The sequence below is a fragment of the Polypterus senegalus genome, chromosome 9, assembly GCF_016835505.1.
Source record: "Polypterus senegalus isolate Bchr_013 chromosome 9, ASM1683550v1, whole genome shotgun sequence".
Lineage (NCBI taxonomy): Eukaryota > Metazoa > Chordata > Cladistia > Polypteriformes > Polypteridae > Polypterus > Polypterus senegalus.
Genome location: NC_053162.1, coordinates 104401170 through 104414341, shown reverse-complemented (window position 1 = coordinate 104414341; position 13172 = coordinate 104401170). Strand labels below are relative to the sequence as shown.

General features: G+C 38.1%; 1 protein-coding gene across 1 annotated transcript in view; it reads left to right on the top strand.

The window, feature by feature from the left end:
* The window catches only part of gpib (glucose-6-phosphate isomerase b), a 52555-nt gene extending 51776 nt beyond the window's left edge, over positions 1 to 779 (top strand). The window contains exon 18 of the mRNA XM_039763555.1: positions 368 to 779. Coding sequence (XP_039619489.1) covers positions 368 to 491 — 124 coding nt within the window. The 3' untranslated portion in view covers positions 492 to 779. The remainder of the gene's footprint in view (positions 1 to 367) is intronic.
* Positions 780 to 13172: the final 12393 nt, after the last annotated feature.

The window sequence follows — 13172 nt, the reverse complement described above, 5'->3', positions numbered from 1 at the left end:
ACTTGAAAAATGCTGAACTTATGCTTCTGTTTATGCAATTATTTTGTCTTTTGTAATATTATAGGCAAAATATCTGTGTGTCAAGTTCATGTTCAAAACCCTGCCCTAAACAGCACAAGTAGAAGTATCAATAAATGACAAAAGTATATTAAGGTGATAATGTGTGGTGATTGGGGGCTGATAACAGTATAAAATGTTGAAATATTAATGTGATAGTACTTACAGATTAAAATAAGTTCAAGAAATATTGTTTGATATTCATGAACTATAATTTCCTTTTTAACTTTAAACTGTTGAACTTCACGAATAGTTGGCTAAGAAAATTTGTTTGGTATTCATAAATATTATTTCTTTGTTAATTTTAAAGTGTGGAACTCGGCAAACAGTTGGCTAAGAAAATTGAACCAGAGCTTGTGGATGCCAGCGAGGTGACCTCCCATGACTGCTCAACCAATGGGCTTATCAGCTTTATCAAGAAAAACAGTGCCTGAGCTGTTGACCCCACAGCTGTCCTTCACTGAATTGACTACAGAATCCACAAGCCTGTGTTGCTGTAACTGCTTGTTTAGCCATAAAGACCTGAAGCACTTTACGTTTGTAGTCACTTTCATGTTTGTGTCATGTGAGTGTCACTCTGTCTCTGTGAATTGTGTGCCTAGGCATTGCTAGAGTGTTTTCTCTTTGGAGTTGTCCAATATGCAGTTTTAATAACCACAAGTTCCCCGGTTCACTCTTCAAATTACAGCTGGTTACCAAAATAAATGTTTACTCAAAAAATATTTTAAGTTTCCTTTGTGTCATGTGGGAGGGCTGCTTTCTTGTCAGTGTTAGAGTGCATCCAATCTGTCTTGTTCATAGAATAAGAAAAACCTTCAGTACTGCTGCTGCTTCTTCTTTCAGCTGTTCCCATTAGGGGTTGCCAAGGCGGATCATCTTCTTTCATATCTTTCTGTCCTCTGCATCTTGTTCTGTTACACCCATCACCTGCATGTCCTCTCTCACCACATACATAAACCTTCATAAAACCTGCAGTGCCGTGTGAAAGAAAATACACCTGTGACTTTTTTCAATCTTAGCTTATAGAAACCTAGTGCTAATTTTAGTGTTATTAGACTAAATTTACCTAAACCAACAAATAACACTGCCAGATTGCACTTTGCATCCATGATGATGTTGGAATTAAATGGGGAAAAATGAAAATGTAAGTTGCTTAAATATGCAGGTAACACTGAAGTGGGTCAGCTACAAGATAAGTAGGAGCCAGCAAAACCCCTATTGATGGACCTGCACAAAGTATTTACTCCGGTGATTGTGTGTCAAATGACATTTTGGGCAGTTTTGGTCTTCATATTGCAAAAAAAGAAAAGACAGTTTATAGTACACTAATTTTAGAAGTGTGGAGACTGAGGTGTGAGGGAAACTAAAGGAGCTTCAATTGAACCTCGGCAAACTACAAGACAGATTACAGGATGATGTGATAGACGTGCATGAAGCAGTGAAGGAAGAAACTGATTGATGGAGACTTTTATTTTAAAATAAGTTCTTCAGTGAAGACACGGGAGGACAATGTGCAAGATTGCTGACAGGAAATTTTTGTAACTCATAAATGTCACCACGGAATATTTTGGAGATTTAACTAAATAATTATGGAGAAGCTCAGTTGAATAGTGTGCGTTTTTTTTTTAAAATTTATTTTACAACATTTCTTAACTGCATTAAAATACGCACATTATTAGACTAGAAATGATGAATGTAACTCAAATTATATATATTGTTTCTAACATCCAATATTCTACAGAAACATCCTGTATGCAGTTGTCCCCTAAAATGTATGTATGTATGTATGTATGTGTGTGTGTGTTTGTTTGTCTGGGGGAGGAGAGAAAGAGTGCAAGCTATTTCTGATCTGTCCTTTTCATCTTCACAATTGTAAGTGCCAAAACAACAATAGGCTTCACAGCTATAACTCCTGGCAATATTGGAAATTAAGGTTAAAGCTATCATATGCAATAATGTACAGCCTTAATTTAAAATTATAAAATTACAACAAAAGTTCAGAAGCAATGTCTCTATGACCAAACGGTGAACTTTGTAGACTCGAATGTCAAAGGTCCTAATCACAAGTTAAAGAGAAAGTATTCTCTCACCTAATGGGTATAAACATCAAGATAGTAATTTTAATCAGCTAGGATCTGTTTTGGCTGCCTCGAGACTGGACTGTCCAAGTATTCCACTCCAGCTCTACAAAGAAAACTAGAGGTGTGGGAATCTTAATTCATAGAGCAATTTCATTTGGAGTATCAGATGTAGTATCTGATCCTGAAGGGTGATACGCAATGGGTATTTATTTCATTGTAAAGTAATTTTGATAAATACCTGCGCACCCAATGTGGATGATTGAGACTTTATCCAAAATGTATTTAGCCCAATTCCTAACCTGAGCACTCACAAAATCATAATGGCAAGAGACATTAATTGTTTTAAATCCAGGCCTGGATAGATCTTCAACTACAGGGGAGACAACATCTAACAATGCAAAAATAATCACATGGTTTTTTTAATTGATCATAACATCAGACCGATGGAGTTTTTTAAATCCATACTTAAGAACATATTCCTTCATTCACCAGTGCATCACCAGTACATCATTGTTACTCAAGAAATGATTATTTCTTTATAGATAACAATTTCTTGCCTGCCGTCAAATCTTGCAAATGCAACGCTATTGTTATCTCTGACCACGCCTCTCTGATCATGGAGCTCACATCACTATGCCCCACATACTCATCTCTCATCCAGGTATATTGATTTTTTTTTTTCTTTTTAAAAGAGACAAATGCATCCTCAGATGTTTCTGCAGGAATACTCTGGGAAACTCTGAAGGCATTTTTAAAAGTATCTTTCCCACAAAAATAAATCAGAAACCAAGAAGGCCTCAGAGTTAATCAGTGAAATTACCAGAATAGATCAAGAACATGCCAGGTCTTCAAATGAGGCAGTTTTTAGGGAAAGACAAGCTTTGCAATCAGAATTATACCTATTAACAATAAAAGAAATGGAACAAGTTGTTTTAAATTGCAACATCATTACTATAAACACAAAGAGAATCTAATAAGATCTTAACAAATCCACAAGCAGGAAGTTTGCAATGCAATATCAGTAATCACCAACACAGACGGAGATAGTATCATTGGCCATAAAAATATAATGCACACATTTAGAGACTACTGTAAGTCCTTATATACAGTACTACTGAGTTTAAAGAATACAAGACACAATCTAATGCATTTTTCATATATTACAGATACCGCACCTAGATACTTTCAGTGCAGAGGAATTGGATAAACCTCTGATGCTATCAGAATTACTAGAATCTATAAACACTTCAGAGTGGGAAAGCACCAGGTCCTTCTCCTACCTACTGCTGAATTTTATAAAAAAAAATGTCAAGTTAGCTTCCCTTTTATTAACATCTTTTATAGAAGCCAGAGACATTACAATTCTACCTCAAACTTTTCACCAAGCATTAATTACCATTTTTCCTAAGAAAAAAAAAGGGGTTATTACAATGTGGATCATACAAACCAATCTCAGTTCTGAATAATGATGTTAAGATACTCTCTAAAGTCCTAGCTAGAAGGATTGAGAAAGTACTCCCTTCAGTAATATCACAAGACCAAACTGGATTTATTAAAGGTAGACATTTGGCTTCCAATCTTCAACACCTATTTAATATAATATGTCTATACTAATAAAAGGCAAAGCCCTCACTGACTGACTGACTCATCACTAATTCTCCAACTTCCCGTGTAGGCAAAAATTTGGTAGGCTTATTCCTTACAGCTTACTTACAAAAGTTAAGCAGGTTTCATTTCGAAATTCTACATGTAATGGTCATAACGGTCGACAGTGTCCGCCATGTTGAACTTTCTTATTTATGGCCCCTTCACAAAATGTGGTAGGCGGCTTCCCTGTGCTAACTGAAACTGATGTACGTACTTATTTCGGTGGTATGACGCCACTGTCGGCCTCCATATTGAATTTTCTAATGTTCTTTGTTACTTATAGGCCCATCTTCAAAAAAATTTGGTACGTGGGTTCTCAACGCTAACTGAATCCTACTTACGTATATATATACGTCCATAGCCTGCAGCTCGGTCACCGTGTGAGGCGGTGTTGGGTCCCCCATCCCAACGCCTCCCACGTTGTTGGCTGCCTGCCTATATAAGGCCGTCCGTCGCTCCGGTCTCTACATTCCCTTCCTTGCTTCTCCATGGGATTCATGTCTCCCTGCTGATAACTACAGCCTTTTTATTTAATCCACGGCTTCTCCGCTGTTTTATTGTTCATTTATTACGATTATAGTTATTGTGTAGGTATTTTAGACTTACTTTACATTGTTCAGATACCCATTTCCTTTATCGTTCCAACCGTACCCCTATTAACATGTCTATCGAGGTGATCATCATTGATCAAAGAACTGTCACTTAACGAGTGGTTTCCATGCCTGGAGATGGCACCTGCCTTTTCCATTCTTTTTGTTATATATTGCACGGCCATATCAGGCTCACTCTTGATATTCACCCATAAAGTCCAACACTCCAGAGATCTTTTTATCCTTGGATATGGTTCAGTGGGATTACCTATTCACCACTTTGCATAAATTTGGGTTTGGCCCTAACCTCTGTGCATGAATCAAACTACTGTATACAAGACCAGTAGCTTCAGTTTGTATTAACATTATCTCAGACTACTTCAAACTGGAATGTGGTACTTTGTGAATTTCCCCTTGGGGATTAATAAAGTATCTATCTATTTATCTATCTATCTAGACAAGGATGTCTCTTGTCACCACTGCTATTTGTAATTGCCATTGAGCCACTGGCAGTTCACTGTCGAAATGAATCCGAGATGAAAGGGATTTTCAGAGAAGGACTTGAGCAGAAAATATCACTATATGCAGATGATATAGTACTGTATCAGACCCACAGAATTCAGTGCCTACAGCCCTAACTGTATTAGCAGAATTTCAAAAGATACCTGGACTCAAAATTAATTTGAACAAAAGTGTGTTTTTTTCAGTGAATTCTCAGGCAAACAGTATTAGATTGGACACCTTCCCTTTTATCATTGCAGATCAGTTTTAATATCATGGGGTAAACATCACAAGTAAATATAAAGTTCTTTTTTAACAAAATTTTGCTGTTTGCATGGCGAAAATTAAAGACGACGTGCATACTTGCATCTTACTTTAGCAGGGATAATTATCATTATCAAAATAAATATGCTTCCTATGCTTCTGTTTCTATTTCAAAACATCCCCATATACATTAACAAATAATTTTTTAAGAAGTTAGATACAATCAACCTCATTTATTTGGAATTTGAAATATCCACACATCCAAAGAGTGACTCTACAACAATCTAAATCAGAAGGTGACATGGCTCTACCTAATTTTCAATTTTATTACTGGGCAGCAAACATACAAACAATAAAAACCTAAACACTGACACAAACAGATGAGCACATAGAAGCTTGGTCTGCAATATAAATTAAATCCTGCAATACCTCTTTATGTTCCTTGCCTTTTTACACCAGTAAATACAAGGTATCATCAATATACTAACAACCCAATTGTGCTTCATTCACTCAGAATATGGAACCAATGTAGGAAGCACTTCAAGTTAGAGAAAATTGTATCTTTAGCCCCTCTACATGAGAACCACCTTTTTCCACCCTCTCAAACTTACACAGTTTTTAATGTTTGGAAAATATATGGTATTAAATTAGGGGTCTTCAATTATGGTCCTGGAGGGATGCAGGTTTTTGCTCCAACCCAATTGCTTAAGAAGAAGCACTTAATGCTCAAGTAACATTTCTGCTTCACTTTAGTTGTCTCGGTCGTTAAGATTTTGAACCCTTATTGCCTATTTTAGCCTTAAACAGCTGTATTCTTGATTTTTAATTGCTCCTAATTAGCAATAACATGCAAATGACAAAAGAAAACAGCATTTCTCCATTTAGCTTGTTACCATTTACACCTGTGTGTATTTATCATACACTATTGGGTGTAATTAAATACTGGAAGGAAAATGAGGAGAAAAAAGTGAAGGACCGAGAATTACTCATCCATTTTAGCTTTCAAATCATTTGGATGATATCCTCAGAAAGAGGAAGAAAATCCAGGATATGAGTATTACCTGACATAGCAGAGTTGAAGCATTAAAACGCCATGAAATTAAATTATTGGCAAGAATTGCTTTCTAATTAAGCAGCTGGGTTAGAACAAAAACCTGCAGGCACTGCAGCCCTCCAGGACTGTGATTGAGGACCCCTGGATTAAATCATTTAGAGATTTGTATGTAAATAATGTCATTGCATCCAATGAACAATTACACTCTAAATTTAATTTCCTATCAACACAATTGTTATACTATCTCCAAATTAGAAACTTTGCTAAACAAAATCTAGCCAGTTCTTCTCACCTCCCACCTATTTCTTTTCCAGAAAAGATATTGATCTGTCTTGAAGACTCAGACTGCATTTCTATAATATATAATACCATTTTAAAGTCCCTTCCTTTTAAAGATCCCAAAGTACAGTGGGAAAAGGATCTCTTACTCAACACTTTAGAAAAGGAGTGGAAGACATCCATGCACAGAATTCACTCAAGCTCCATATGCGCAAAGCGTTCAATTATTTAACTGAAAATTTGTTATCGAGCACATCTATCTTAAAATTGTTCAAAATGTTTCAAGGGCAAGTTCCAAGCTGCAAACATTGCAATCAAGCTCCAGCCTCACTAGGCCGCATGTTTTGGGTATGTACCAAATTAACATCATTCTGGACAAACATTTTTAAATGCCTATCAGACAGCCTTGATGTCACAATCCCTCCTAACCCATTAACAGCTGTGTGTGGTGTACTTCCAGATCGACTAAAGTGGAGAAGGACAAAGAAACTGTAATTACTTTTACTTCACTACTAGCATGTGGTCTTATCTTGCTCAACTGGAAGAATCCTAACCCACCTCTTTTAATTCAGTGAGTAACTGGTGTTATATACTATTTGAAATTGGAAAAAATCTAATTCTCTCTTAAACAATCTGTGCAAAACGTTTTTAAAACCTGGCAGGATCTAATCAATAATATTTTAGAATCAACACTTATATTGGGGAGAAAAACTCATTTCCCTCTATACTACTCTCAAAAGTTTTACTGTGGCTGTTGGCCTTTCTCTTTTTCTCATGGATGAGGGTTGAATTGAATTTAGTTTTGTTAAGTTTGACTTACTTGCATGGGATGTTACTTGCTTTGAATAAAAATAAATACATTTGAAGTAAACTGGTCAAAATGGCTTATGGAAAACAGCATCCATTACTGCTTTCCAGGCTACTGTTTTAGAAAACTTAAATCCACTACACAAGTACTTCTAGCTTTGTCGCGAAGTGCTTTGGTCATACCTTCACATATTCTTTAGATGCCTGCAACACAATCTGAACTCTTTGAAAAGGCAGCAGGTCAAGAAATGCTACAGGAAGAGTGCCTGTTTATTAAATGGTGTGTCTTTGGCATGGGATAGTATTGAAGTCTGACATGACATTTCCAAGATGGTATAAAAGATTCCCATTCATTGCAGTTGCCTGCACTGAAAAAAATGTGTATACTTTGAAGATATTTGGCTGAACTGGGCTTTGTGGATCAAAATGGTGTCACCTGTCAGTTTTGCTGCTAGGCTCAGCATGGTGTTGACATATTCATACTGGCATACACAGATATGAGGACACAAGTAGTAGGGTCCAATCCAAGCATCATCTTCATAAACCTTATTTGTGGAAAGAGGCAGAATTATAACAAATTTATTGTATTGTTGCAAGGCAACGTTAGACATGTGGGTTTAAAAGGATATATCAACATGAAAGTTTAATGCATTTGCACGTGTTAAGCATGCACACTATGTGTGTGTAGTACAGTGAATTAGGAAAATATTCAGACACCTTCTGCACACTTTGTGCTGTAGGATTATTTTAATTTGGCTAAATGTTCCATTTTTGCTCATCAGTCAACACTCATTGCATAATAATGAAGTGAAAACAGAAAGGTCTGCAAATTTATTAAAAATAAAAAAATGAAGTCTCCAATTCATAAAGATATTCAGACCCTTCACTGTGGTACCCCAAATTGTCATCAGGTGCATCCTGTTTGCTTTAATTATCTCTGAGATGTACTTGATTGGAGTCCACTTATGACAAAATGAATGGATTGGACATGGTTTAGAAAGGCACATGCCTGTATATAGAAGGTCTCACATTTCACACTGCTTGTCAGGACAAAAACAAGCCATCAGGTCCAAGGAACTCTCTTTAGACTTCTGCAATCAAATTGTGGCAAGGCATATATCAGGGCAACTCTTTAAAACCATTTCTAAAGCTTTGAGTGTTTCCAGGAGCACAGTGGCCTCAGTAATGTTCAGAACCACCAGAGTTTCTAGAGTTGGCCATCTGAGCAAGTAGGGCCTTGATCAGGGAGGGGACCAAGAACCCAGCAGTCACTCAAACAGAACTGCTGAAGTCCTTCTGAGATAGGAGAACCTGTCAAAAGGATGACCATCCTGCTAGCACTCCATCAATCAGGCATTTATGGTAGAGTGGTTAGATGGAAGTCATTTTTGAACGGAGTTTGCCAAACAGCATTTTAAAACTCTGGGAGCATAAAAAGAAAGTTTCTCGGTCTTAAATATTGAAATCTTTGGGTAGAACTGTGATTGTTATGTCTGGTGAAGACCAGGCACTGCTCATCACCCACCTAATACCATCTCTAAGGTGAAGCATGGTGGTGGCAGAATCATATTATGGGGGTACTTCTCAGCAGCAGGGACAGGGAGACTGGTCAGAATTGAGGAATTTGAAGAATATGGATAAGATATTGGCACAGCTTAGCTATTAGCTAAGCAAACAGGCTGGATGGACTGACTGGTCTTCTCCCGTTTGTCAGATTTTTTTATGAGGGAAGGATGAACGCAACAATATAAAAGGAGGTTCTTAAAGAACATTATAACACTCTAGACGAAAACAGGCCATTCAGCCCAACAAAGCTCGCCAGCCCTATCCACTTATATCTTCCAAGAAAACATCAAGTCAAATTTTGAAAGTCCCTAACGTCTTATTGTCTACCACACTACTTGGTAGCTTATTCCTATCTTTCTTTGTGTAAAGAAAAACTTCCTAACGTTTGTGCGAAATTTACCCTTACAAGTTTCCAACTGTGTCCCCATGTTCTTGATGAACTCATTTTAAAATAACAGTCTCGATCCACTGTACTAATTCCCTTCATAATTTTAAACACTTCAGTCATGTCACCTCTTAATCTTCTTTTGCTTAAACTGTATAGGCTCAGCTCTTTAAATCTTTCTTCATAATTCAACCCCTGTAGCCCTGGAATCAGCCTAGTCGCTCTTCTCTGGACCTTTTCTAGCGCTGCTATGTCCTTTTTGTAGCCTGGAGACTAAAACTGCACACAGTACTCAAGATGAGGCCTCACCAGTGCATTATAAAGGTTGAGCATAACCTCCTTGGACTTGTACTCCACACATCGTGCTATATATCCTAACATTCTCTTAGCCTTCTTAATGGCTTCTGAACACTGTCGGGAAGTCGATAGCTTAGAGTCCACTATGACTCCTAAATCCTTCTCGTAAGGTGTACTCTCAATTTTCTGACCGCCCATTGTGTATTCAAACCTAACATTTTTACTTCCTATGTGTAATACTTTACATTTACTGACATTAAACTACCACTTCTTTTATTTTGATGTCCAACCTCTCATATGGCACCTTATCAAATGCTTTCTAAAAGTCCAGATAAATAATATCATATGCTTCAATTTGATCATATAACTTTGTTGCTTCGTAGTAGAATTCCAGCATGTTAGTAAAACACGACCTCCCTCTTCTGAACCCATGCTGACTGTTCAGAATAACTCCTGTCCTTGCCATGTGTTGCTCAATCTTATCCTTAATAATTCCTTCCATTAATTTTCCTGTGATGTATGTTAAGCTTACTGGCCTATAGTTGCTTGGATCTGCCCTGTCACCCATCCATCCATCCATCCATTTTCTAACCCGCTGAATCCGAATAGGGTCACGGGGGTCTGCTGGAGCCAATCCCAGCCAACACAGGGCACAAGGCAGGAACCAATCCTGGGCAGGGTGCCAACCCACCACAGGACACACACAAACACACCAAGCACACACTAGGGCCAATTTAGAATCACCAATCCACCTAACCTGCATGTCTTTGGATTGTGGGAGGAAACTGGAGTGCCCGGAGGAAACCCACGCAGACACGGGGAGAACATGCAAACTCCACGCAGGGAGGACCCGGGAAGCGAACCCGGGTCTCCTAACTGCGAGGCAGCAGCGCTACCACTGCGCCACCATGCCACCCTGCCCTGTCACCCTTTTTATATAATGGGATGATATTTGCCATTTTCCAGTCCTTCGGAATCTCTCTAGTACACAGTGACTTCCTAAAAATGTGTCAAGGGTTTATATATGTACTCACTAGCCTCCTTAAGAATACAAGGATAAATATTATCTGGTCCTGGTGATTTGTTTGATTTCATCTTATTTAATCTGAGCAGCACTTCTCCCTCTACAATTTCCAAATCCCTCAGTACCTCCTTAGTAGTTGTGTTTACCTCTGGCAGGTTATCCACTTGCTCACTTGTAAACACCTCAGAAAAATGTAAGTTTAGGGCATCTGCTATTTCATTGTCTGTATCTTTTAATTCCCCTTTACTATTCCTGATGAACTCGACCTCCTCCTTAACTGTTCTTTTACTACTAAAATACTGAAAGAATCTCTTGGGGTCTTCTTTCGCCTTATCTGCTATATTCCTCTCCAACTGTCTTTTAGCCTCTCTGATATCTTTCTTAATGGTTACCCTCATGTTCTCATATGCTGTACGATTCACTTTGCAGTCATTAGTCTTATATGCCTTATACAGCAGTTTTTTCCTTTGCAACTTCTTTTTTAAATCTTTATTAATCCACGTGGAATTTTTTTCAGTTTCCTATTAGTTCCAAATTTAGGTATGTATCTGTCCTGCATTACATGTAAAACATTTTTAAACCTGTTCCACTGCTCCTCGACTGTCTCCACATTTAAAAGCTTATCCCAGTCTATCCTACTTAGACTTTGTCGCATCTGCTCAAAATTAGCCCTACCAAAGTTCAACTTAACAATTTTAGTCTTTGCATCTGCACTCTTACAAAATACTGAGAATTGTATTATATTATGGTCACTTGACCCTAGTGGTTCAATCACCTCTACACCCTCAATTCTATCCTGATTATTACAGAATACTAAATCCAGATAGGCTTCACCCCTTGTTGGTGCTTTAACATGCTGTGTTAAAAAACAGTCACTGATTACTTCTAAAAACTCCTGCTCTTGTGCTCCTCCTTCTGTAAGGTTATCCCAGTTAATATTTGGATAATTAAAGTCCCCCATGACTATAATATCCCCTGTAAACTTGCCTTTTGATATTACTAAAAAGATGTGTGTTGAAATTACTGTCTGAATTGGGTGGTCTATAACACACTCCTAAAATAAGACCTTTTTCCCTAATATTTTCCAGGCGAAGCCACATGTCCTCACTAAGATGGGGCTCATCATCCAACTGAAGATGACTTACATTTAAATCCTGTTTGGCATAAACAGCAACCCCACCTCCTTTTCTGTTCTGTCTATCCTTCCTAAAAAATGTGTATCCCTCTATGTTACACTCATCCCCATCTTTGTTATTTAGCAAGGTTTAGCAGGTTTCCATTATTGCTATAATATCATAATTATGCTCTGCTACATACAACTCCAACTCACTTACCTTATTTTTGATACTTCAAGCATTAAGGCAAGCTATTTTAATGTGTTACTCCTTCTACATTTAAATTTTTGCTTAGAATTTACATTACTATGCATTTTTATTTCTACACCATTGGTTGTTCTTCCATGTATAGATCTCAACCTGGCCTGTCCTAAACTCCCTAATGATTGAGTCCCCAACTATCACTACCTCTCTCTTTTTGGGAACTGGTTTTGAGGTGGCCCATTGGGGCTCCTCATCCCTGCCTGCCACCTCAGAATTATCAGAGTCACCGTCCAGCTCTGGAAGGACATGATAACAGTTTGACACTTCTAATTCTGGGGTTGATGCCGCCGGACAGTGTGCACCCTTTACCTTACGCCTTGTGACCGTGACCCACCTATTCCTACCTGTCTGGTCTGGAATCTCCTCCCGTGCCACCTTGGGGGGTATCTCTCTAAAGGACACCTGGGCCAAGTCTGCCAATTCTTTATTACAACGCAGGTCAGCCAACTCCTCCTACAGTTCAGCGACCCTGAGCTTGAGGTGCTGGATCAGCTGGCATCTCTTGCAGATGTAGCCCTCATAGACAACTGGCTCTTCCAAATCATCATCTAAAAAGTCCAACATCCAACGGGATTTGCATTTCACTGGCCTCATTATTAAAATTTGATTTGGGATTATTAAACTGCCTTAACTTTTTTTTTCTTAAAAATTATTTTTCTTTCAGCTGCTCCTTAAATTAAATGATAACACTAAGATATGCTACAGATATTTTACACCTTTTCCTCTTAAGCTCCTGTACTGTTCTCCGTCTCAGCTGCCTGCTATTTGTCTTTCTATGAGGTTTACTTTACTTTTCTCTGTCTCTTCTCCTAACTTTGCGCTCCTCTTACTTATAAGCTCTCCACTCGTACTGTTTGTATTACTCATATTAATGAACCAATACGCTGTCGCCCACTTAACTGTTCTACCTCTGGACCGCTAAGGTCTGTTTAATCCAAAATAAGCTAATATATAAAACTTACTACTTTATTTGCTCCTACAGCCCCTTGTGCCTGATCGGCGTCTTAACGTTGGCCGCTTACCTGGGTACTGCTGAGCCTTCCCCTTTTACTGCTGTGAAGTCAGCCTTTTTTCCTTTTCCTTTAAACTAAGGAATCGCTGTTACGACGACGCGGTTATTTACTTACAAATGCGATATCAGTTACTGCTGCTTTCTACCCTGACTCCTCGATGCTAATTCAAATAAAGATAACAAGAAGAGCAGGTACAAGTAACTTTTGCAAGCGCACTTCCAAACACCC